The sequence below is a fragment of the Urtica dioica genome, chromosome 10, assembly GCF_054948205.1.
Source record: "Urtica dioica subsp. dioica isolate 48M chromosome 10, U.dioica_male_clone48M_v1_H2, whole genome shotgun sequence".
In the NCBI taxonomy this organism is placed as follows: Eukaryota; Viridiplantae; Streptophyta; class Magnoliopsida; order Rosales; family Urticaceae; genus Urtica; species Urtica dioica.
Window position 1 is genome coordinate 24,191,120 of NC_142765.1, and position 24,079 is coordinate 24,215,198.

Here is a 24,079-nt window from a genome sequence, read left to right on the forward strand (position 1 = left end):
ATTCACGAAAACAGCATCTTTGGGTACCGTGACGCGGTCATGGCCATGTTGGAAAGCGGCGACTCTCTGGAAATTGACTGGGGTTGCGCAGTGATTTTGAATCAGCCATAACTTCTTCCTTCGATGTCCGATATTTACAAATAAATATGCGTTGAAAAGCTAAGAGAAAGATATATACAATGCTGGAATAAGATCATCCAAAATATTCAATTCAAAATCTCAAATCATGCAGAAGAAGGCGTCATGTTTCTTGTTTCGCTCTAAACTTTGCAAAAAGTCTTCATATATCCCAAAATTGCTCCATTGCACTAAAAAAACTTTAAACCCATTGATAGAAGCTTTTCATATGCGATAATTACTACTTTCAGACTTGGATTATTCTTAGTTCTCAAGTATTTTTGTATGGTTTTGTGTGTTCATGGTGATTTACAAGTTCAAATGAGTTCTCCTTGGAGTTATTTCCCGTCAACATGAAGCATCCAGGATTCGAGGAGAGTCGAGACAGAGAATTGCGCATGAAGAAAGAAAAGTTAGGACATCCGGGCACTGCGCGGAATGCACGCCAAGCTCCAAACAACTCCAACGCGTTACGCGAACCCCCCTTAAGCTCAGTGCGCGCCGCGCCCTCCCATGTGCGCACCGCGCGGAGTTGATTATCAGTATTTTGAATTAGCGAATTTAAAGCGTTTTGAGCCGTCAGATCAAATTTAATTACTTAGATTACTCCAAAAATTAATTGGAAATCTATCTAAACAACCTAGATTCTTATAGAGCACATCTTGCCTCTTTTAGTTTTTTAGTTCTTGTTTTATTTTGAAAAGCTTGGGAGAGAAAGAGATTTTGGAGAACCGCTTCTTCAACATTCAAGCCATCTTCGATAATAGTTTTTATCTATTCTTTTATCTCTAGAACTTCCGTTTTGATTATGAATATTGTTTGCTTTTTAATTTTATGAATTCTAGTTTTTCATATTTTTCGTTTGTTACTCTCTTCACTATGAACTAAGTCCATTAAGGGCCATGATGTAGCAAGTCTTGAACATGGTTATGGATTTTGTTTTATGCAACTGAAGTATTCATTCAGTCTATCTCGATTTGTTTAAATTAATTCTGTGTGCAATGCTTAAATATGATTAGCTATCTCGTTCATGATATTATGGTTGACTTGATGCTTGAGAAAGATTAGGTTGATTGTGCGATTGAATTAATTTATTGCAATACATTCCTAATAACTAGAGAGTTGTGTTTGTTGTTGTGACCAATGCTAGCCGTGTTTTTAGGAGTTGAGATCGAGAGATAATATTCCGGCATAGGTTTAGGTTGTTAGATGCTCGAGAGAGATTCAACAATACTATTAACGTGAACGTGATTAGCAAAGTAGAAGTGTTTAAATTGAGCATTATTTCCGCGAATCCCGATAATAGGATAGACTTGTCAAACCATTGCCCTTGCCTCTCATCATCGTAAAATCGACATTTATTTGGTTTGTTTATTTTATTTGTTCGTCCTAGTCATCATCATCATCACTGTACTCTTGGGTCAATTCGTCACTATTTGGTTTGGCTATTAATTAAGCTTATTCATCGTAGGATCGACTTGTTCTTACAATTGTACTACTTTTGCGACTACGTGCACTTACGTACGGAAAATTTGCAACACTCATGAAATACCTATAAGAACAAAGAAAACAACAAAAAATTATCAAAAACTCCTGAAGAATCGCTTCGAATCAAGCTTAAGAGCACAAGATAAAGTGTATATAAAATGCACTTATCAGCAATAAATGATGGACGACAATGATAATGTCGTTTAACATCTCCATATGTCATTGGACCACATGGCCTATTTGAATTCTTGGGCTTTTCGGCCCAAATGATAACTTTTAAATGAAGAAACCCTACGACCACAGTTACCCCTTAGAAAGAACAAATTTCCATGTTACTAATATGCTTTAGAAATGCACGTATCTTCACCTTCGAATATATAATTGCTAGTTCCATCTAGCACTTTAGGTAGGCTTAGGAATCATCTTTCCCTGAAACATCAATCCAAAATAAAGCTGATTAGATCCATAAAGAGTACACCCAATAATGATGGGTGCTCATCGTGATACCAATAGAAATTCTATAATATGTTGAAATGTCACAATATGTTGAAATGTCACACGAGGTATTTACCTTGTGTGACGGGATGGTCCAAATCGTAAATTGATAAATAGACTGATCAATTATACCATAAATAACACATTGGTAATCCATTTCGATGTAATATCATCTACATGAGGATGGTTTTTTTTTTTTTTAAAGAAAACTTGTGAATCAATGGTAGAAAATAATAACGGTCTTACCTTAATGATCCACGATCGATGTCTTTTCTGATTTCTACTTTTTGAAATTTATATGTGAATTTCAACTCACAATCTCCTTAATTTGAAATCCACTTACTTTTATTCATACACTCACTCAAGTATTTGCCATTTGTTCACACGAGCCGTGAATAACTAAATAGAGCAACCTCTCTCAAACTAAATAATTTACTATAAAATATATATTTTATAGAGGTCGATGAATCAGATGCCTTCACTTGAATTTCGGAGAAGATTGATATGGATGATATTTGGTATAGAGGCAATGGGATACAAAGTCTTCATAAGAAACATAAACTTGTACAAAACAAAAACATCTATACAGCTTTTAACTCCATGCTTTCTCGTCATAAATAGAGATAATGATCAATTTATGAAAAATCACAACTGGTCCTCTCGGAGAAAATAATATAACCATTCATTGTACTGGACCACTACTTTGTTATTGATGTCAGAAATTTATAATATGATTATAACCTGTAGCTGATAAAAGAAACGTGCGAAATTATTAGGCCCTGTAATTTTGTGCTAGGACCATAGATGAATATTTTTTGGATAGACACACCACATGGTCGGTTCTGGTTGGATGAAACAAATCACATGGTATCTAATCTTGGATAAGTCTGAATTGGTTCTTTACTATTTTCTGCGTCACCATGTTTTAGTTCTCTAAATAGCTGTTTTGTTCATGCAGCAAAAAAATTGCATACCATATCTCCGAGAACAGTTTTGGAAACTTTTTAAGATTGAAACTAAAAATGACAATGAATATGATATATTGGGTCTTTCAAAATCAAACCCTACATATTTTTTTTTTTTAATTTCTATTTATACTTATTTATTTTTAATGAGTTTGAGTCCGGATAAAATTTTAAAAGTTATTGAGTAACTCATAAATATTTTTTACTCATTTACTATTAAATTTATTAATAAAAAATATACAAATCTAAAAAAAATACTTAAATTAATAAATATATATATATATATATATATATTAAAATTGGTTTAGAATTCATAAATATAGTAATAATTTCAAACGAGTACGTGAATATAACATTGTCGGCATCTATTCAAGTAAAACTTTGTCGGCAAAGTCTTGCGAGCACGTGAATATATGAGTAAAATTGTCGTCCTAATAAGTAGGCTGAAATAGTGCCTGTATAACGAGGGTTTCAATTAATTCAAATTATAACATTTCATGCATTCAATTCATAAACTTACAAAGATCTCATACACAATCGTTTATGTTTCCATCGTTAAAAGACATCAATTCAGAAAGCATAGCTTCTATAGAGCCACTAGAGAGTTCGATATCGTCATCGTGTATATCGACCGACAAGCTGTCATGACCTTGATCAGCGTCGAACCACTCTACGAGATAGTCATCCACTGAAAATTGACTGTCCGTAAACGCTAAACTAGGGCTTAGATGATCGCATTCGGCTTTGTCAGAGATATCTTGACAAGTTAATAAGCTGCTTTCCAAAGAGCCGTCTTTTGTTTGCGACATTTTTGTTGCCATTCGGTTGAGCAGCCGAGCGGCGCCGGAGATAGGCCTCGTGGCTTGCTCCGGTGACTCTGACCAAATTCTTTTGTCCGGTCTTAGATCAGTAGTTGGCAAAAGTATTGACGGTTCACCTATACATTGGGCCACTAAATGAGCCACCGGGCCCACAGCGCCGACCTTTGCGGCGACCACATTGACTAGCTTAGAAGAGGCCAACGAGGGCGATATCTCTCCATCGTTCTTACCATTGGGACTGTTAATTATTACCTTTTTACTCGGCTTCTTTGACGTCGCTCGATCGTCGGTGTTGACGCGCTTCCCGAGCTTGCTGTTCCAATGGTTCTTGATTTCGTTGTCCGTTCGCCCAGGCAATGACTTGGCTATGGTGGACCACCTTTACATAACAAGATATAATTACATGAATGACTTCTCATATGATACACATGTACATATACATATATAGATATATGTACATAACCTACTTCCTGCCGAGTAAAGCGTGGAGTCTAATGATGGTCTGGTCTTCTTCTTGGCTAAACTCTCCTCTCTTGATTCCAGGCTTCAAGTAGTTTCCCCATCTCAATCTGCAGCTCTTCCCACACCTCATGAGGCCTAATATATAAGATTGGCGTCGAGTCAAAAGGTATATATATTAAACACAACCATGATAATAATAATAATGAGATACGTAAATATATATATATATATATATATATATATATATATATATATATATATATATATATAATTAAATGCTGACCGGCTTGGTGGGGCAAATTCCGCCAAGCTCCCTCGCCGTGTTTGGAGATGTAATCAGAGAGCTTGAGGTCTTCTTCCTCCGTCCACGTGCCTCTCTTCACCCCATCGACGTTGCAACAGGCTGGTCTTTCCATATGCCTTTGCCTTTGAGTAGCCCTATGTGATTTCCAAAAGTCGTTCCAAAGGAGAGAGGAAAAAAAAACAAATTTGTGAAATCAATCTTTTTTCTTTTCTTCTTGTGTGAATGAGAGGTCCCCCCCAATTATGGGTTAGGAACCACTCTTAGCTACATATCTTTTATGTAACCTCGTATGGACGACGGTGAAAAAGAAAATCATAGATATATATATATATATATATATATATATATATATATATAGTATACTCAAATCGATGATTCCATTATATACATACAACTTTTGTCTTCTATTGTGGGCACACACTATATAACAAGGGCTATGCTTCCTATTCTTTACGATTTTTTTTTTCATAATTATTTTCGTCGTTTTGTCATATATTGGATTTTGCTTGTCTTGATTTTAGCTTTATTGGATTTTTTTTTAAGACTGCTTTATTGGATTTAAAGTAGTTATATGCATATTTACATATCTAATATAGTAGAAGACTAAATTAAGAAAGTGAGAATGATTATATATTTTAATAAGGCTCTTTAAATATGACAATATGTTTTCACATATTCTTCAATAAAATATTTTAAAGGTCATAACAAAATTTATTATCCTGTTTTTTGGTTATTAAAATAGATTTTTCATCTTTATTTTGTCACATTTTATTCAAAAGATAATAGAATATAATCGATAAAATTATCCCTCTTTTTAATTATGACATGAGATTTATTGAATTACTAATGTTAAACTATATCTACTTCCCATAAAAGAAAAACTTGTTTTCCAATTTAATGTTAATATTTAAAACATAATATTTGAACTTTATTCAAACGTGTCACAAATATCATACTATTTTATCCTAGATAATTTTTTACATATATTTCGTAAAAAAAACTTACTTACAATACTCATCCAATTATATAATGAAATTATTTGTGAGGGTGATCAGTAATATCATTTGTGCGTTAAATCATAAATGGGCTAATATGTAATATCATTGTTGTGTCATATTTCTCATTACTTTAATTATGAAGGACACTAAACACAATCTATTTTATATTTAATATTTGCTATCTTTTCAATATGTGTACCTATTTGTTCATATATATATATATATATATATATATATATATATATATATAAAATAAATTAACATTTTTTAATTAGCTGTACATAAAAAAGATGGTAAAATTAAAAATAAAAACTACTATCCGTAGGTGTATAATTAGTTAATAGTACTTAATTTCGGATCACTAATGTTTGAATTGATTAAAGGCTACTATAATAACTACATGACAAATAGTATATATTCTGAATTTGATTATTATCATTATTATTCTTTTAAAAGAGTTTAAAATAAGAGAAATTGTTTAATTTGCCATTAATTTCATAACATTTTCTCATTTTTCATCAAAATGCTATTTTCTTCCAAAATGCTACCATCTACGTCAACAATGTTGACATCTATGTTTGTTCTTCACTATTATATGTCAACATTGTTGACATAGATGTCAACATTGCTGACATAAAAGTGGCATTTTGAGAAAAATTAGCATTTTGATGGAAAATGAGAAAATGTTATGAAATTGGTGGCAGATTAGACCATTTCTCTTAAAATAATGCCATGACATGTAATGTATGTATCTATAGAGAAATTTCATTAATTGGGCTTAATAACCCATTAAATATCAAGATTAGACCCTAATGTTTAAAAATATCTAAATATGGACTTTTGTACCGAAAATGGACAAAAATGCCCCTGAGACTATATCAGCTCAGCCTCACTCTCACTCTCACACTCGCTCAAACTCTTTCAAATCCACTCAAATCCACTCAAATCTTCTCTACTTAAGCGGGTTTCAAAAGAATCATGGGTAAGATTACTAACTTAATCATTTTTACAAAGTTTATGAATGTATATGATAGAATGTAGCATAAAAAATCGATCAGATCTGAAAACAAAGTCCAAAATCTGGGTTTAACTTGTTTGTACGATGGTATACGATGAAATTTAAATTTGTGTACGATGAAATTTAGAAAAAAAATTGGATTCTGTACGATTCTGTACGATGGTGTACGATAGTATACGATGTTGTACGATGCCGTACGATGCCTCTTTTACAATGTACGATTCTGTACGATGGTATACGATGTTGTACGATGCAGTACGATGTCTATCAGTAAGATGATGTACGATGATGTACGATAGTGTACGATGGTATACGATGTTGTACGATGCAGTACGATGGTGTGCGATATAGAAGCTTATTTTGCATAGTTTTGACTGTTTTTTTTTGCAGTTTTTATCATGATTAACGGCACTTGGGAGAAGGAAGGACACCAATGGGTTTTCACCAATGCAGAATTTCGTGCATTCGTAATTCCGAAAGAGGTAACGTACACGGAGTTAGTAGATTTCTTATACGAGAAGTTCGAGTTAGACAGATTCGCGTTCGACTTAAAACTCGAAGTCCCATACGAAGTCGGTACAATTCCAGTAGGTCCTGCCGTTTTGAAGGACAATGGTGATGTTTCGCATTTTATGAAGCACAAATATCGTAATAGATTTCCACTCTGTGTAAGTTTGGTACCGAAACAGATCGAGGTCATTGCACCTATTGCGTATCGAGGACTATGTAAAGGGAAAGATGTGGAAGTTGGAATGGTGTCTCGCAATGAACCGAAGAAGAAACGGAATACTCTTGTTATCGAGGATCGACAAAAAGATCCTATAATTGAAAACAAAGACGGTGGCTGTGACGATGACTTGTTTAACGAGTACAAGGGTGCCGGAAACGGTGACGAAGTATACAGGCGTGATAGAGATTGTAATCACAACAGTGACGAATATGATGGACACAATGGTGATGAATACGAAGATGGCGAAGGTGATGAAAACGAAGGTTGCGATGGTGATGAAGAGAATAGTGATGGATATGACGGAGATAACAATGGTAGAGGTGAAGAATTTGAAGAATTTGCCAATCCCGAAGAATATGAAGAATTTGTGGAAACGTTTACGGTACCAACGGGTCATTGTGAACCATCGGGTCAATGTCAGCGTGAACCTCCGATGATCGGATCACCTATCGTTCCTTATTCATGGAAAGCACCCGAGTTCAGCGCCGATGATGTTGTGAAGGAAAACCCGAGTCATTATCCAAGTCATTCTTCTACAGGTAATTTAAGTGGATTCAAATGAGATTCAAGTATAATATGAAACCACATATTGTTTAACTAACCTTTGAAAGTAACAGGTAGCTCAGAAGAAATATATATTGGGCAGCAATTTGAAAACAAGCATGAACTGAAGAAACATATCCACTTGTACGCGTTGAAACATAATTTCGAATTTAGAGTGAAATCTTCTTCGAAAAAGAGATGGTATGTTCTATGCAAAAACGAGATATGCACATGGAGGTTGAAGGGTGTCGTGCAGTGGTCTGAGATGTGGGAGATTACGTCGTACGAGGGTAAACACTCATGTGGGCGTGTTGTTCGAACAGAGGGCCATCGAGGAGCGGCACCATGGGTCATCGGTCACGTATTTAAAGACAAGTACTCAATTAACTCTATGGGGGAGTATTCGGCGTATAACGTCAGGGAAGAAGTGAAGACAAGATGGGGTGTGAACGTATCGTATTTGAAAGCTTGGAGATCCAGGGAGAAAGCTATTGGGTACGTGCGGGGTACGCCGGAACAATCGTACCAGAAGTTACCGTCTTGGCTGTACATGTTGAAGCAAAAGAATCCTGGGACGTTAACAGACTTTGTGTGAGATGGTGATAAATTCAAGTATGCTTTCTTTTCCATTGGGGCGTGTCGTAGAGGCTTCAAAGCATGTCGGCCGATCATAGCATTGGACGGTGCATTTCTGAAGACAAAATACGGGGGACAGTTGCTTTGCGCAATTGCAATGGATGCGAATTCACAATTATATCCACTTGCATTCGGAGTTGTAGATAGCGAGTGTCATGCTTCTTGGATTTGGTTTTTGAGAAGATTGCGAGAAGCTATCGGTGAAGACGTACCTAATTTGGCGTTCATATCCGATCGCCATGTTAGCATCATACATGGTGTCGAGGTTGTGTTTCCTGGTATCCCTCACGGAGCATGTTACCATCATTTACAACTGAATGTCCAACACAAGTTCAAGACAGACCATTGTCGCTTTGAACTTTACGATGCGGCTTACGCCTTCAGTAAAACAGCATTCGAAGCTAATTTTAGACAGTTGAGACGTAAGGATGTCGAGATGGCAAAGTATCTTGAAGAAGTTGGTGTCGATCGGTGGGCCAGAGCTTTCTTTCCTGGAAAACGGTAAGAGTCTAGAACTTCTTTTGTACTGAATTTTTTATGTCGTTGATTATATAAATCAAGTATGTTTTATATAGGTACGACCTAATGACGAGCAACAACGCAGAAAGCTTCAACAACAAAACAAGGAATGCGAGGACGTTTCCCATTACGACGTTGCTCGAGTTTATTCGATTCACACTCCAAACTTGGTTTTTTGAACGAGAAGAGATAGCGAACAAGTTGAACACAAAATTGACACCAACGTGGCAAAATGATCTCGCACAGCTAAATAGTAAGGCACAGTTCGTCAATGCGTACGGACTTGGTCTATATGAATGTCATGTCAAAGACGTAAGAGGTGATTTCGATGTAGACCTTATGGCGAAGACGTGCACTTGCGGACTACCACAACAATTGAATATCCCGTGCGAGCATTCTATCGCAGCAGCCCAACATCGAAGCGTGGACGTGTACTCGTTATGCAGTGACTTTTATTTGAAGGAGACGTGGATTGAGATGTACAAGGAAGCCATATATCCGGTTGGCAATGAAGATCAATGGGATGTCCCGGATGAGATAAAAAACATGAAAGTTTCGGAACCCGTTGAAAAGAAGCAAGCCGGTCGACCGAAGAAAAGTAAACAAGGAAGAAGAAGAATTAATCGATACCCATCTCAAGGCGAAAAGATTGTCGTGCAGCGAAAATGCGGGAAATGTGGTGGTAGGGGACATAACAGAAAAACATGCACTTGGAGGGATTAAAACTTTAGACTTTGTGTGTTATTTTTATTTTTAAGTTTAAAACTTTAACGTTTATTTGAGTCACCTTTTTATCTTGTTTAATGGAGTGTCATCCGTCTCATGGACCTTTTTATACGGGACAATTAGGCTAGTAGCTCAATAGACCACTATCCTTTTAAAAATTGGCAAAGTTTCATTTTATTAAAAAAATAGCTCACCAGTTCGAAGTAACTGACTTTAACTATTTTAGTTAATTTAATTTAATTCAGCTTAGTGAGCTATTTTTCTTTTTTAATAAAAGGAAACTTTTGCTAGAATCTAAAAAAAAACTAGAATATTGATTATTTGTAACAAACTATCCTAATCTAGAATGAACAAGTTAGTTACACACTATCCTAATCCTACATGAAGCTATGATGGAAAAGCAAGCTTGTCAGTGGCGTCAAGATGCAACTTTAGTTCTTTATAAATGTCTCGAGTTCTAAACCCTTTGTGAATGTGTGAATTTTTGATGTTTTTTTTTGTGAATCTCTTTAATTGAATTACATGTTTATAAGGTACAATAAAAAACACAATAGTCAACAAACCATCTCGATAATATGTTTATAAGGTACTATTACATAGAAAACCAAAAAGATAAAAAATAAACATCCGAAAATACAAAATCACGGGATAAGGTGGTTGTAGAATAAGTCCACGCACCATTTCTTCCTGAACGTTCTCATATTCTCACTTTGAAGAGTGTCAAATGATTCGTTCAGTACTACGTGCTCGACATACTTCAATGCGAACATCCCGCAATCACCGCTACAACACAAGAATAAGTAAAAGAAATTGTCACAAATAGTTGAAACATAACTTGAAAAAAAGAACAAACTTCTAAAATAACTTGTCAATTAAAACTTGTAAAAAAAAAAAAAAAAAACTTCTAAAATAACTTGTCAATAAAAACATGATTGTTTAGAGAAAGTTGTCAAAAAAAAGTTCAAATAACTAGTAAAATAACTTGTCAATTAAAACTTGTAAAAAAAAAAAAAAAAAAAAAAAAAACTTCTAAAATAACTTGTCAATAAAAACATGATTGTTTAGAGAAAGTTGTCAAAAAAAAGTTCAAATAACTAGTAAAATAACTTGTCAATTAAAACTTGTAAAAAAAAAAAAAAAACTTCTAAACTAACTTGTCAATAAAAACATGATTGTTTAGAGAAAGTTGTCAAAAAAAAGTTCAAATAACTAGTAAAATAACTTGTCAATTAAAACTTGTAAAAAAAAAAAAAAAACTTCTAAAATAACTTGTCAATAAAAACATGATTGTTTAGAGAAAGTTGTCAAAAAAAAGTTCAAATAACTAGTAAAATAACTTGTCAATAAAAAGATAATTGTTTACCTGTAAGCACATTGTGGGACCTTGTCATCGACGATCCACGTCGGCACAGTGAACTTAATTTCACCATGTTCACTTTCCCGGTAAGAGTGGGGATGGTTCTTGAAGAAACCACCTATGGCCACAACCCTAGCAAATGCTCGACTCCAAGTCTGAATAATAAACATTTTAACAATGTTAAGTAACCCTTATAATTTAATTAATTGTTGCTCTAAGGTAATAATTGTGAATAACATAACATTTTACGTACCTCCATCAGCTCAGTGAAGTCCTTTTGATGTCTCGACGACTGCATGAGATCCTTTTGGCAGTCGAAGACGGTAATGGTCCAGGCCTCGATGTCGATCCGAAATGTGAACCAATGAAGGTTCTGGAAGTTCACGACGAACAGGATCTCTCGAGCACCATCCCAAGGCAAAATATCGGCGTCCCTATACCCAGTCATCGGGCTAATAGTTGCCCTCATGTCCCAGTCCACGGGTTCGGGCTCTGCTCCCAGTTCGATGGCCTTGTTGATGTTCGCTTCTTCCGTTCTGAATCGGCCGTACATGTGCTGGACCCACCGACAATCCATGATTCGGACGTCTTGCCGATAACCGTCGAGAGCTCGTTGGCGAGCCCGAACCATGTGAATCATAGCATCAATATGCTGAGACATTACAAACATATAGCGTTATTTTAAATTGATTGGAAAAAGTGAAATTATATAATAACGTACCGAATCATGTAGCCATTTGGTTTCTGTCAATATCGTGTCGAAGAAAATCGTGTCTGCGTCGCACGTCTTCAGTCGAACAGACTCCATGAATTTGTCGTCCCACTTTTTTATCCGCAACCACTTAACGAAATTATCAAACTCTTTTTGCTTCGCGTCCTTCAACGGCTTGAACTTGGGGATCGGCTTTTCCAAATACTTGGGCCTCGTCGGATCAGTGAATTCGGACCAACGCGACGTCTTCTGTCGCACTTGCCGATCTGGACGTGCCGGAGTAAGCTGTGCCTTCTGTCTTTTCCTTAGAGGAGTTGTGAGCGGGCGTAGCTTATCCGAAATGTCTTCTCTACGAGGACTCGACGAAGACGTCGACAACCTGGGAGAAGTCACCGGCCTGATCTCCGATCGCTTCGACGACTCGCGATGCGTTGAAGATGGCTTCTTCGACTTCTTCGATGACTCGCGATGCGTAGAAGACGGCTCTGACTTCTTCGATGACTCGCGATGCGTAGAAGACGGCTCTGCCTCATGCGATGGAGACGCCGACTTTTGACTAGCCGCCGGAGGAGGAGGAGGAGGAGGATGAGGGGTCCGGCGTTTACGACCATCATCTTGGGTCGTGGGAATTTCACCCCCAGGCAAGCCCGTTGCGTCCTCGAACAAAATGTTCAGCCTCCTCCACATAGAAAGCTGAAAGTCAAAGTAATAAAATATGTCACAAAATTTAAACTTGTCAAAAAAATTTAAACTCAACTCTAAAATTTAAACTCAACTCTAAATTTTAAACTTAACTCTAAAACGTTAAATTATATTTAAACTTAACTCTAAAACGTTAAATTATATTTAAACGTAACTCTAAAACGTTAAATTAAATTTAAACTCAACTTTAAAACGTTAAATTAAATTTAAACTCTACTTTTAAACGTTAAATTATATTTAAACTTAACTCTAAAACGTTAAATTAAATTTAAACTCAACTTTAAAACGTTAAATTAAATTTAAACTCTAACCTGTCTAACACTCATGCGCTCAACTCTACGGCCGGTCGTGGCAAGAGAACGTAAGACTATCCCTTGTGACTGAATCATTCGTTTTTGGGATGCTAGCAGTTGTTCTTGAGATGCTCGCAGTTGTTCTTGGGAAGCTCGCATTTCTCCCCACATTTCCCGTGTTATGACAAAGGCCTCGGGAATGTCGGCGCGAGAGGTCGCTGTAGGCCTCGATCCCATTGCGGGAGTGGTCGGACTAGCAAGACGAACACGTGGAGTGTCTGACACGTGTTCGTCGTCGGAGTCTCCGACGATGGCATCTTCTGCAACAGTCGCGACTCGATCTATTTCTTCTTCGATGTCTCGCGGCTCTGTCGCATCTTCGCCCTCGACGTCTATGGGATACAGACATTTGCTCGTCTGTGTCTCGAGGAGAGTGAACATTTCTTTCTCTGGTGCCCTTGGTCTCAGCATTTGAAGAACACCCACCTACAATACATTAATAAACGTTACCAATATTCCAAAATAATGTAAAATACATTAATAAACGATAAATAATAAAAAGTTACCGTTTTTTTATTCAAGACCGCCTCGATGTCTTTGCCCATTATGAGCACATTACTAGACCACGAGTGCATCCGGGGCACACGAATCCCCTGGTTCGACCCGAACCTCATCCCGATCTCTGGGATAGCCTCGTACGCCCAGTAATGAAGGGTATGGAGATTACCCGTCAATGTGTACTTGGCCTCTTTCTGTGCCACATCTGGCTTGTCCTTCAACTTCTTTTGCAGCGTTTCGTGATAACGCCGTAGGTTCACCGACAAGCTGGAATACGTCTCTGCCCAACTCAAATTTCCCCAATGCATCTTGAAGAAGAAAGGGAGGTCTTGAACGATGTATAGAAATTTCTGCCACCTTTCTTCGATGGCTTTGTTGGCCGGCTGCCCCAGAAGATACCCGTAGACGAATACGAGCAGCCCGAGCTTGAACGCAGCGTCAGGGCTTCGACATATGGTGAACGCGTTGATCAACGCGCTCAACTTGCTTCCGGCAACGCCGTTCAAGTGATCCGTGATCAATACATCGTTCTTTCGCTCGTCTTGTTCGGCTTTGGTCGGACCGTCTTCATAAGTCATCCCCGAGACGAGTGCGTACTCGAGGCGTCCAAATCGTACCCGTTTGCCTCCGATACCAAAATGTATCTCGCCGCGTACCGTCGCCTCGATCTTCTTCTGAAGGAGAGTATGTACGAGCACCGGTGAGAAACCAAGCTCGCTCTCCGTAAAAAATTGCTCGAACGGAGTCCCGAGGATTCGTTCTTTTATCCCGAGCTCATCGAATCTACTCCGTACAAGCTTCAAGATCCCCGTCCCACCGTACGTGATACGCCCCGGGAATGAGACGTTGTACATGTAGTTCAAATTGTCCTAAAAAAACAACAAAATTAGGTCAGAAATTAAAAACATCGTACAGCATCGTACAGTATCGTATATCATCGTAAAACAAGAAATTAAATTTTTTAAAAACATCATCGTATAGCATCGTACAACATCGTAAGACAAAAATTTATTTTTTTAAAAAACCATCGTATAGCATCGTATATCATCGTACAGAATCGTAAAACAAAATAATTAATTTTTTTTAAAAACCATCGTACATAATCGTACAGAATCGTACAGCATCGTACGACACTTTTTTTTTTAAAACATAAACCCATCGTACACCATCGTATCGCATCGTACAGACCTATGCATTTCATCGTACGACATCGTACAGCATCGTACGACATCGTACGATGCATGAATATCATCGTACACTGCCCCCAATTTTTAATCCTAACTTTCTAAATCTGATAAAAAACAGCTCAAATAACCACAAATCAGATAAATCCTAAGTCCTAATACCTATTCTGACTATTTTTTATGAGATTTAACAAGAAATTAGTTGAAAAACTCACCTTTTTCGACGTTTTGAGATGTCGGGATTTCTGAGCATCACCGCCGCCGGATCTCGAAGAATTTCCATCGTACGCCATCGTTATCTATCGTACCGACTCGTACAAGATCGTCTGCCGTCGTACCGACTCGTACACAATCGTAGAGTTTTTTTTTTAGTGAGCGAGAGAGAGATGAGTTGTTTTCGGGGGGAATGAGACTGAGTTGAGATTCAAATAGGTTATAAGGGCATTTTTGTCCGATTATGGTACAAAAGTCCATTTTGAGATATTTTTCAATATTAGGGTCTAAATGAGATATTTAATGGGTTTTTAAGCCCACTTAATGAAATTTCTCTATCTATATTCTATACGCATGCGTTTGTGAGTCAGGAAAATAAGAGGAGCTACTGATGTGTGTGTGTGTGCGTGCGTGTGTGTGTGTGTGTGTGTGTGTGTGTGTGTGTGTGTGTGTGTGTGAGAGAGAGAGAGAGAGAGAGAGAGAGAGAGAGAGAGAGAGAGAAAATGGATTGTGGGCCCAGAGAGAGAGAATAAGAGGCTATTATTGGATTTACGTAAATAAAAAAGAGAAAGACAAAAAAGTATTAGTACACGTGTTGAATGAATTTGTGCCAAATCGTTGTAGATATTATTAGTAAGGGAATATAATTTTTTTTAAATTCTGTACATTTATTTGACTAAACAAATAAATGAAATTATTTTATAAATGATCTGCGTTTTCTTTTATAAATACAAATTTAAAATAGAAAAAATGGCATGAATTAGCCAATTCAAACTATGACTTTTGCAAAATAACCATAGTTTCATTAGGTTAGACAAAATAGCTAATTCAAAAATCATTCCCTAAAAATCCCAAACAAAACACGGTCCTCACACAATTTCTCCAAATAGAACACGTTCGATCGTGGCTGATGAAGAGGCGGCTCCGGCGGAGCCCGATGCTACAGCGGCTGCTCCGGCGGCGGCGGAAGATGGTGCTCCGACGGCGGCCAAACAGGGCGGCGAGGCTGCTGTGGATGAGGGGCTGCCGTCGATTCCACTCCCGAATCCCCGTCGATCTCCTCGCCTCCGCCACCATGACGGAGAGTCCGACAGGAGGTAAGATCGACAGAGCGATCGGTAACATCGCGAGCGTCGAGGACGCAAGAATCGCGTCGCCGAAGAAGGAGATGTTTCGGTTCTGCTTCAGATCCTCGATTTCCAGATTGTCATTAAATTTAATCCTGCTTCGATTAATTTTAATCCAGCTGTCATAAACTTTAAATTATGTCTTTATAGTTCGTTATGATTAAATTTAATCCAACCTAGATTAATCTTACTTTGGCTAGTTTGCTAATAGTTGACAAAATATGGCTATTTTGCAAAAACTTAAGTTCTAATTGGCTATATAATCGCTTGACCCTTTAAAATATAAACAAAGTTAAATAGAGCCCAAGATTATAAACAAAGAAAAAAAGAGAGTTGACATCAAGAAAAATGAGTTGTGCGGCGCCCATTAGCTCCGTTAAGTCACAAGCATCCACGTCTTGTCACAAACTTAAAAATATAGAGAAAACTACACATAAAACATAGTAATGCTCAATGACAAACTACGATTCAAGCTTAAAAATAACCACTGTGTGTACGAAACACACATCACCCTCCGTCTCTCTCTCTCTCTCTAATCTTTCTCGATCTTTTCTATGCTACACAACCCCATATGGAATTCTCTGTCGCTCACTGTTGGGCCAAATTTTTGATAGCCCAAAATACCCTACTGGCCCACTCCAAACAAAGCCCACACGCAAGCTTGCCAGGAACGTCCCGCGCGTCACATCCTGGCCTTCTCGTCCATTTTGGGACCAATTTCAGTTATAACGAATCCAACTTTCTAAATATCTACAAAAAATTAAAATTAATAATAAAATTGAAACAATTTCAAATATATAAACGTAACTAAAAAAATTCTAATAATTTAGAATTTATAACAAATTTTATCAATTTCGTATATATATTTTTTTGACAATTTCTAATAATTTCAAGCTCGTACTTAGAAACTAACTTTAAGGAAATTAAAACAGCTTAGAAATCACTCAATATAACTTTAAGTCAAAATGAGCTTTACTTTCAAAATTACAATCGCTTTGTTGGTACTTGCTAGTTATAGTACAACTTCTCCAGACATAGTTTTTTTTTTTTTTAATATATGCATAATATATCAAGAGGATTGCAATTTTAAAGATGAAAGAAATCCTAACCTTATACCACTAAAAGAAAATACTCATCGAGTACATTATACTTACAGAAGGTACAAAGCAACCAACCAAACAGTAGTTTATAACAAAAAAAATTATCACACGTCGCATGAGATGTCCTTCTCGCCAATCTTTTAATTACAGCTATCATTATACTAATTTTACAATTTCAAACGTATATAACATCAAAACTCTGGCAAGTTTGAGGATCCACAATCAACCAAATCAAGTACATCATTCAAATAGGTGTTGATATCCCAGTCCATCACTTCGTCCACCGCGGCCCCACGGACGGGTTGCGAGCCCTCGGATTTTTTGTATTGGAGCCCGATAAAGGGGTCGGACCCGGCGGAGAAGAGTCGAAGAATATCGGGGCACCGTGGCGGGGCAAACGTTGTTGGCATCTTCTTGAGTATCTGCTCGGAGGAGAGCGGTTGAGCTTCCACCGAGGCGCTTTGTTCGTTGGCTCGGCGCCGATTGGCCACGAGCCGGGCCTCGGCTTCGAGCCTGGTCCGCTCCCACTGAGCCATGTGGCAGAGGTCCGAAGCCGCGGCTCGGCTCGGCTTGTGAGTCACGGGATCGATTCCCATCAGGGCTAGTCTTTTCTTCAGGTGTGTGTTCCAGTAGTTCTTGATCTCGTTGTCTGTTCTCCTGGGCAAGTGTGTAGCTATGGCTGACCACCTGTACATTCAAATTATTCACGTACATGCATGCATGCAGAATTTAATTGAAATACAAAAGAGTTACTCTTTGTGACAAAAAAAAAAAAAAAAAAGTTTAACCTAAGAGCTAGAGAAGTACGTATGGACATAGTGATTCAAAGTATATCGTCATTATATTTGTTTGAAATTTAGCCCAATGCAACTTTTATGATTTGCAGTTTCAAGTATATTACGTACTATCGTTTTTTTTTTTTTTAATTATAACATGTTTTATTAAAATTGAAAATATACTTCCTATCAATATTTTAGTTGGTTTTTTCATGTTAATTCGCAAAAGTTTATCTATTAGCACATATTTTCATTAACTTGTAGTTGTTAATTTATCAAAATGAACATAGTAGATCTTTACATTAATTAATTTAGATAATCTCTATTTCGTTTGGGTCTTCATCCCTCAATGTACACTGACATGCTTTTATCATCTATATTTTGGTAAATAATTAACACGGAAAAAGTGAAATAAGCTATAGAGACTAAGGGATAAAATCATAACCTAAGGCTTTTCCCAATTCTAATTAATAAGCTGATATTAATGAGGATATTATAAAAATAATGTTATCTCATGTAGCATTTCTAAATTAGTGGCTATTTTTAATCATTTCCAAAATAATACTTTTTCAAACGGTAAACAATTATTTTTCGTATAAAATAAAATTCTAAACAGTAAATAAAGTTCAATAAAGCCTAAAAACAGTAAACAAATTTAAACCAAAATACTGGTAACATTAAGAAAAATAATTAGTTACAAGTAATAATCCTTAAACATATTGTTTTTAAGATAAAGTACAAAAAATAGCTACGAAAAGCAATTACTACAATAGTAATAAGTTGTCAACAATTTAAATAGGTAGCCAAGGTTGAACCCATTTTGTAGTTTCCCAGCTAATGATAGTTTTTCCTCCTTACCCCTGGTAGACTTTTTTTAATTCAATTTCCTAACGGTACATATATACCTTTCAATTTCGTATGTTTCTTTTATAAAAAATTAAAAAAAAAAAAAAAAAAAATCGTATGTTCCTTTTTCAATTATATTTCTAAGATTTTCAGTATTTATTTCGGTCGAAATCTTCATGCATGGATATTTCTCCACAGTTTTCATTTACTACATTCTCCAATGTTATTTTTTTTATTTTTGTTATTGGGATATTTTTCCAGTTTGAAATCTTCATCTTCTTCATCCGGTAAGTTTCTATTTTTTTTTTCACTTGTTAATATTGTTGAATGTTTTAGATGTTTTTGGCCTTTGAATATATAAACCTTGTTTGATGCGGTTTTTCGAATAACATATGTGACATCGTATTGCAGAGGAGTCCGGTTACGCACGCCATGAGAGAAGCAATTGCCTTCCCTTGGTCTCAAAGAAAACGTCGCTATGGGGTCGATAATGGCAACGAGTCCGAAAATCTCTTAGGAATGGTCAATCGAGATGGTGGTGGTGAAGGAAACCATTTCCTTTGGTCGTTAAGAGAGTGTGACTATGGGGACAAGCCCGATAATTGTCACAACCCCCAAGGAACGTTGCAAAAGGGTGGTCTTGGCGCTGACGAACCTGCAAATAGCCTTCTTTGGTGGTGGTTTGACTCCCTCTTCCCTAAATATAATGAAGAAATAGGAAAATTACGGAGTGTGCCTCTCAAATAGGTGAAGGGTATGGATTTCTACGAGCCCTTAGTCACCATGAGAAGTAGTATAATATGGTATGAGTCTTTGTATGTAAGAAAATATGTGAAAGAAAATGGGGTAAAAGCGACTCTCCTACAATTCTAGAGAGAAAGGAAAGAGAATACTTCTCTTTTGTGAAGATGAGATGGAGAGCAATGTAACATGAATGATAGATGAGAGATGAAAAGTGAGAGATAGAAAATGAGAGATGGAAGGTGAGAAATGTGTGATGGGAGATGAGAAATCGAAGAAGAAAGATGATCTAGAGTGTCCTTGAGAGGATCTTTCTTGGGAATTGTTGTGGATCGAGAGAATTTGGGTGAAGAGTTTAGGGTGGCAAGGCAAGGCAAGGCAAGCATGTCTTCGCGTTGTTTAGAGTTTAGGGTTTATGCTGGCCTAGCGGGATAAGGTTGGCCGGGGTGGCACATGACCATACTGGGGGGTGGGCAGGGCCTGGCCTGGCTGAGTGGTAAGACGGGGACAAGTGTGGCAAGGCAGGGGCAAGTGTAGCAAGGCAAGGACAAGTGTTATAAGGCAAGCGTGTCTTCGTGTTGTTCTTCATTTCGATTTCACATCGGTACTCGTGTCACGAGTTAGTTTTCCTTTGAATTGGTCTTTTTTTTTCTTTTTCTTTTTTTTACGGAAAATGACGCCTTCACAAATTTTTTTTGTTTTGAAATGTTTTAGATTTTTCACTTTTAAAATGTTAGCTATGAAATGTAAAATCAAATAAAAAATATTTAAAGTTTACGATACGGTAAATATGCGATACTTTATCTATTTGAGAAAATCATTTCTTTACAGTTTTTACAAAATTTTAAAAATATTAGTGGTATTTGTGAAAATAGCACGTGAGAATACCAAATCATTCCCACAACCTTGTGGAAAGCAAGATACCGCACATCATTTCAAACGTTGAGTAAATTAAAATTACAAGAATAATTATATTAATTTACCATTCAGATATACATTTTTTATTATTGCCTACCCACCAAAGATTGTCTCATGGATTGACATTTTTTTTTCCGTCTCATTCTTTATATTTACGTTTGAGATTGTTATATAGTCAACGTTTGGTAAATATTTAGTAAATAACCACAAAGAAGACATGGCATTCTTGGAATTTACTATTTCATTGAAATAAAATGGTGGGGTATTTATGTCAATTTAAGCGTGTAAATACGTGAATGTGGCTATTTATCATATATTTATTAAACGTTGACTAAATAACAATCTCGAATTGTAAATTAATATGGCTATATATCTAATGAACTCTTATATTTATGGTTATTCTCTATGATTCTATGTTATATCATTGTTGTAGTTTTGATTTCTCATTTTTTTAGGATTCGCAAAAATAATCCTAGATTTTTTGGAATTATATTGTTTAAATGAATTTGTTTTTAGGTTTGATTCTCCAATCAAGTCAAATAATTTTTTCATGAATTTTTCTTCTGATTCTTTGTGGTTCATTTGAAAAAAAATCCAGATGGTAAATTTAAATTTACCATCTATAGAGCTTTCTTTTGTTTCCTAATTCATAAAGTTGATTATTGCAATTAAATATATATATTGTATATATATATATATATATATATATATATATATATATATTGTGCAGGTTCAAAAGGATTTCGTTTCTCTTTGTCATGACTTTGTCTTGTGATTCTCGTAGTTCATTAGAGATATCATGTTTCATAAGCGCGCTAGGTTTTTAACTAAGTAATAGTTCTAATTATATCTTAAAGTATATATAAGGGGTAAATTGGGCTAATTAGTTACCTCTCCCTTAATAATAGTCTCCCTAAAAAGAAGGAAGGACCCATGACAACTTTGTTTAGAGGACATAATTCAGATTATTTGACGTGGACATTTGTATATGCTTTTCTAAAAAAAAAATACTAATCGGACTATATTTAAATCATCTAATTTATATGCTGTTACAAAAATCATATTAACAAATATACTTAGCTAGTATAAAAATCTAATTTTGGGATCGACTATAAGCATATATAAATAAAAATAGAAATGAGAATTAATCAAACTAAAATATCATTTTAAATTCATTACATGTGATACCTATATTTGTAACATATTATAACTACCTATGAAATTCGTGGCATCTTAATTTCAACGAACTAATTAATAATGTATAATATAAAGGTTTAAAAAATAAAAAATTATTGTTAATTGTACTTAAAGTTTAGTAAAAAAAAAAATTAACAGCGTTTCAAATCCAAAAGATGAAAATATTGATGATAACCATGAGACAATAAATTCAATAATGGGATGATTAAATACGTATCTGGAACCGATCGATATATAATTAATTCCTGGGAGTTTCAGATTGGTACCTAATTTTTAAGAGTATGTAAGCGGCTGGCTATAAAATTAGAAAAACCTACAACACATGCGATTTTAAAGTTAGATATATATATTTTAAAGTTAGAGAGAGAGAGAGAGCCTACACACATTAACTGCAAAAATATTTTATAGCTCTAGTATTTAGTGAATGGAAAATGATATGAATTTATGAATGAAAGTGAAAGTGTAGCGTGACGTAGACATGACACGATTTCCTCGATCGGGCTGATAAAATTATACAATCTGTACAAAATAAAAATTAAGTAAAGTTGTTGAACTGAAAATGTGGTTTTGAATATCTTTTACTATTTCCAAACACACCTTTCACGTTTTAACGTGGATTGGAATCTTGGTCTAAATTTTAGTCGGACCTGTACTTTATATAATATTATTACAAGTGGTTTTTTTGTACTCATTCTTATGTATATATCGGTGTAGCTTCATTATATTTTAAGGTAATTTTACATTAACGGTCCGAATTAGGGTCTGTCAATCAATTTGCTCTGGTCAGGATTTTATTATTCTCGGGTCTGTTCTTTGCGATTCTGAAACCAATTTATACCAAACCTAACTACACACAATTTTATCATAAGGCCAAAAGTAGTTGAACTATATATGAGAATTGTTAGGTTTATTTCTCGTTGCCAATTGAATAAGCCAAAATGGTACACTTTATTTTTTATTTTTTTTAATAGTACACTTTCAAAATAATTTTTTTTTTATCCTAAATAGCATATGGCCATGTAAAAAACATGATCAGTAGATAGTATATGCATACGTACAAATAAAGACGAAAGTATATTTTATTTTCCATAAAGGGGACTCAAATATAACCTAATCTAGATGCTCAAGTTGTTGTGCATATATAGACTCTCAGCTACAAACAAAATGTTAAATATTATGGATAATATGTACGTAAGAAAGAAGACCATGCAAATCTATTGCTACGACACTATAATTCCATTTCCATTCACTTGTCTTTAACATTTACCCAGTGTATAATGTTAAATTCATATCTGTAAGTGTACGTGAATCTACGTATTGGTGATGTTTGTAATTAGTACCTGTTACCGAGTAAAGCATGAAGTTGAATGATTGTTCTCTCTTCCATTAAGCTGAACTCTCCTCTCTTAATGTCAGGTCTCAGGTAATTTGTCCATCTTAATCTGCAGCTTTTTCCACATCTTTGAAGGCCTATTGTATAAACCATACGATATTTATACAAGTATTATTGACCATTTATACATAATGTTCAACACAAACACTTGTGTATATGCGGTTCAACTTACAAATGCCAGCTTTTGACATAACATTGAACAAAACGCTATTTTACTTTAATAGCGAATTCAAATTAATTGATTTTTAAAATAGTCAAAATTTATAATAATAAAAAAGAATCCAAAGTTTATAAAAACATGATAGTGAAATAATAAAATTTTTGAAAATTGTGTAAGTACTATTTGTTAATAAATTTTTTGATGCTGATCAATAATTTTTTGAAAGTGATCCGTTTATATATAGGATAGGAGTCAATATTTCAATGACATGTATAGTAAATTTATAATAATAGAATTAATTATTTTATTAAATTTTTTAAAATTTGACTATTTTATTAATCAATTAGTTTGAAATAGCTCATATAATTTACTTTTAAGAAAATGTGTACTGTTATTAGCGTGCTATGACTTTTATAAAAATAGACTAACCACACATACACTATAAAGCTAATATAATGGAGTACGGATAGGTATGAATATATATACATATGTACATTATATATATATATATATATATATATATATATATATAAGTCTATGCTATTTCTTACTAGTCTATCATTATTATTCTCCTTATTTAATTATCTTATCAACCTTCTATATATACTTATCTCATTATCGATTGAATATCAAATTCGTAGCTTTCTCTAAATCTTCAATGTATATGTATGTATATACATCTATATATATATTATACATATATTCTATGTACAGAGAGAGAGAGCTAGAGAGAGAGAGAGAGAGACCTGCTTTGTTTGGCATGAAACGCCAGCTTCCATGGCCGTGCCTTTGGATATAGGCAACAAGTTTCTGATCTTCTTCGCGAGTCCAAGGACCTCTTTTCACTCCTTCCTCATTAGACATAGACTTTGTCATACCTGTAAAGCACAGACAATCCAAGAGAGAGAGAGACCGAGACGAAAAGATTGTAAAATAATAATTAAATAATAAGAGATAAAATTGGAAAACACTTGTAGAAG

The 24,079-nt window shown here is 35.4% G+C and overlaps 3 protein-coding genes across 4 annotated transcripts; all 3 read right to left on the reverse strand.

The window, feature by feature from the left end:
- Window positions 1–1,871: 1,871 nt before the first annotated feature.
- On the reverse strand, window positions 1,872–4,947 carry LOC149384304 (transcription factor MYB34-like). Of its 2 annotated transcripts, XM_089628363.1 has the most exons (4): window positions 4,632–4,947; window positions 4,354–4,483; window positions 4,139–4,265; window positions 1,872–2,034 (listed from the first exon to the last, which is right to left on the reverse strand). In XM_089628363.1, the coding sequence occupies exons 1-4, from the start codon at window positions 4,762–4,764 to the stop codon at window positions 2,008–2,010; spliced, it is 417 nt and encodes a 138-aa protein (XP_089484489.1). In that variant the 5' UTR covers window positions 4,765–4,947; the 3' UTR covers window positions 1,872–2,007. The 2 variants fall into 2 exon arrangements, with proteins under 2 accessions (XP_089484489.1, XP_089484488.1); XM_089628362.1 differs by lacking the exon at window positions 1,872–2,034 and having other exon boundaries at window positions 3,525–4,265.
- A 5,388-nt stretch (window positions 4,948–10,335) lies between these two features.
- Window positions 10,336–15,017, reverse strand: LOC149384305 (uncharacterized). Its single transcript, XM_089628021.1, has 8 exons — window positions 14,844–15,017; window positions 13,932–14,313; window positions 13,453–13,724; window positions 12,905–13,372; window positions 11,979–12,584; window positions 11,433–11,735; window positions 11,186–11,334; window positions 10,336–10,605 (listed from the first exon to the last, which is right to left on the reverse strand). The coding sequence occupies exons 1-8, from the start codon at window positions 14,919–14,921 to the stop codon at window positions 10,464–10,466; spliced, it is 2,400 nt and encodes a 799-aa protein (XP_089484147.1). The 5' UTR covers window positions 14,922–15,017; the 3' UTR covers window positions 10,336–10,463.
- Window positions 15,018–17,133: 2,116 nt separating this feature from the next.
- LOC149384306 (transcription factor MYB16-like) lies at window positions 17,134–24,079 on the reverse strand. Its single transcript, XM_089628364.1, has 3 exons — window positions 23,846–24,079; window positions 22,887–23,016; window positions 17,134–17,755 (listed from the first exon to the last, which is right to left on the reverse strand). The coding sequence occupies exons 1-3, from the start codon at window positions 23,973–23,975 to the stop codon at window positions 17,260–17,262; spliced, it is 756 nt and encodes a 251-aa protein (XP_089484490.1). The 5' UTR covers window positions 23,976–24,079; the 3' UTR covers window positions 17,134–17,259.

Bases quoted from the DNA above. Each gene is read 5' to 3' on its own strand.
- LOC149384304 (XM_089628362.1), bottom strand. From the start codon at position 4,764: ATGGAAAGACCAGCCTGTTGCAACGTCGATGGGGTGAAGAGAGGCACG. The intron at 4,484-4,631 runs GTCAGCATTTAA...CTTATATATTAG, and splicing joins GAATTTGCCCCACCAAGCCG to GCCTCATGAGGTGTGGGAAG. The intron at 4,266-4,353 runs GTAGGTTATGTA...TGTTATGTAAAG, and splicing joins CACGCTTTACTCGGCAGGAA to GTGGTCCACCATAGCCAAGT.
- LOC149384305 (XM_089628021.1), bottom strand. From the start codon at position 14,921: ATGGCGTACGATGGAAATTCTTCGAGATCCGGCGGCGGTGATGCTCAG. The intron at 12,585-12,904 runs GTTAGAGTTTAA...TTTGACTTTCAG, and splicing joins AGCGCATGAGTGTTAGACAG to CTTTCTATGTGGAGGAGGCT. The intron at 10,606-11,185 runs GTAAACAATTAT...CTTGTGTTGTAG, and splicing joins GTCCCACAATGTGCTTACAG to CGGTGATTGCGGGATGTTCG.
- LOC149384306 (XM_089628364.1), bottom strand. From the start codon at position 23,975: ATGACAAAGTCTATGTCTAATGAGGAAGGAGTGAAAAGAGGTCCTTGG. The intron at 23,017-23,845 runs GTCTCTCTCTCT...TTTATACAATAG, and splicing joins TTTCATGCCAAACAAAGCAG to GCCTTCAAAGATGTGGAAAA. The intron at 17,756-22,886 runs GTACTAATTACA...TTGAATGTACAG, and splicing joins CATGCTTTACTCGGTAACAG to GTGGTCAGCCATAGCTACAC.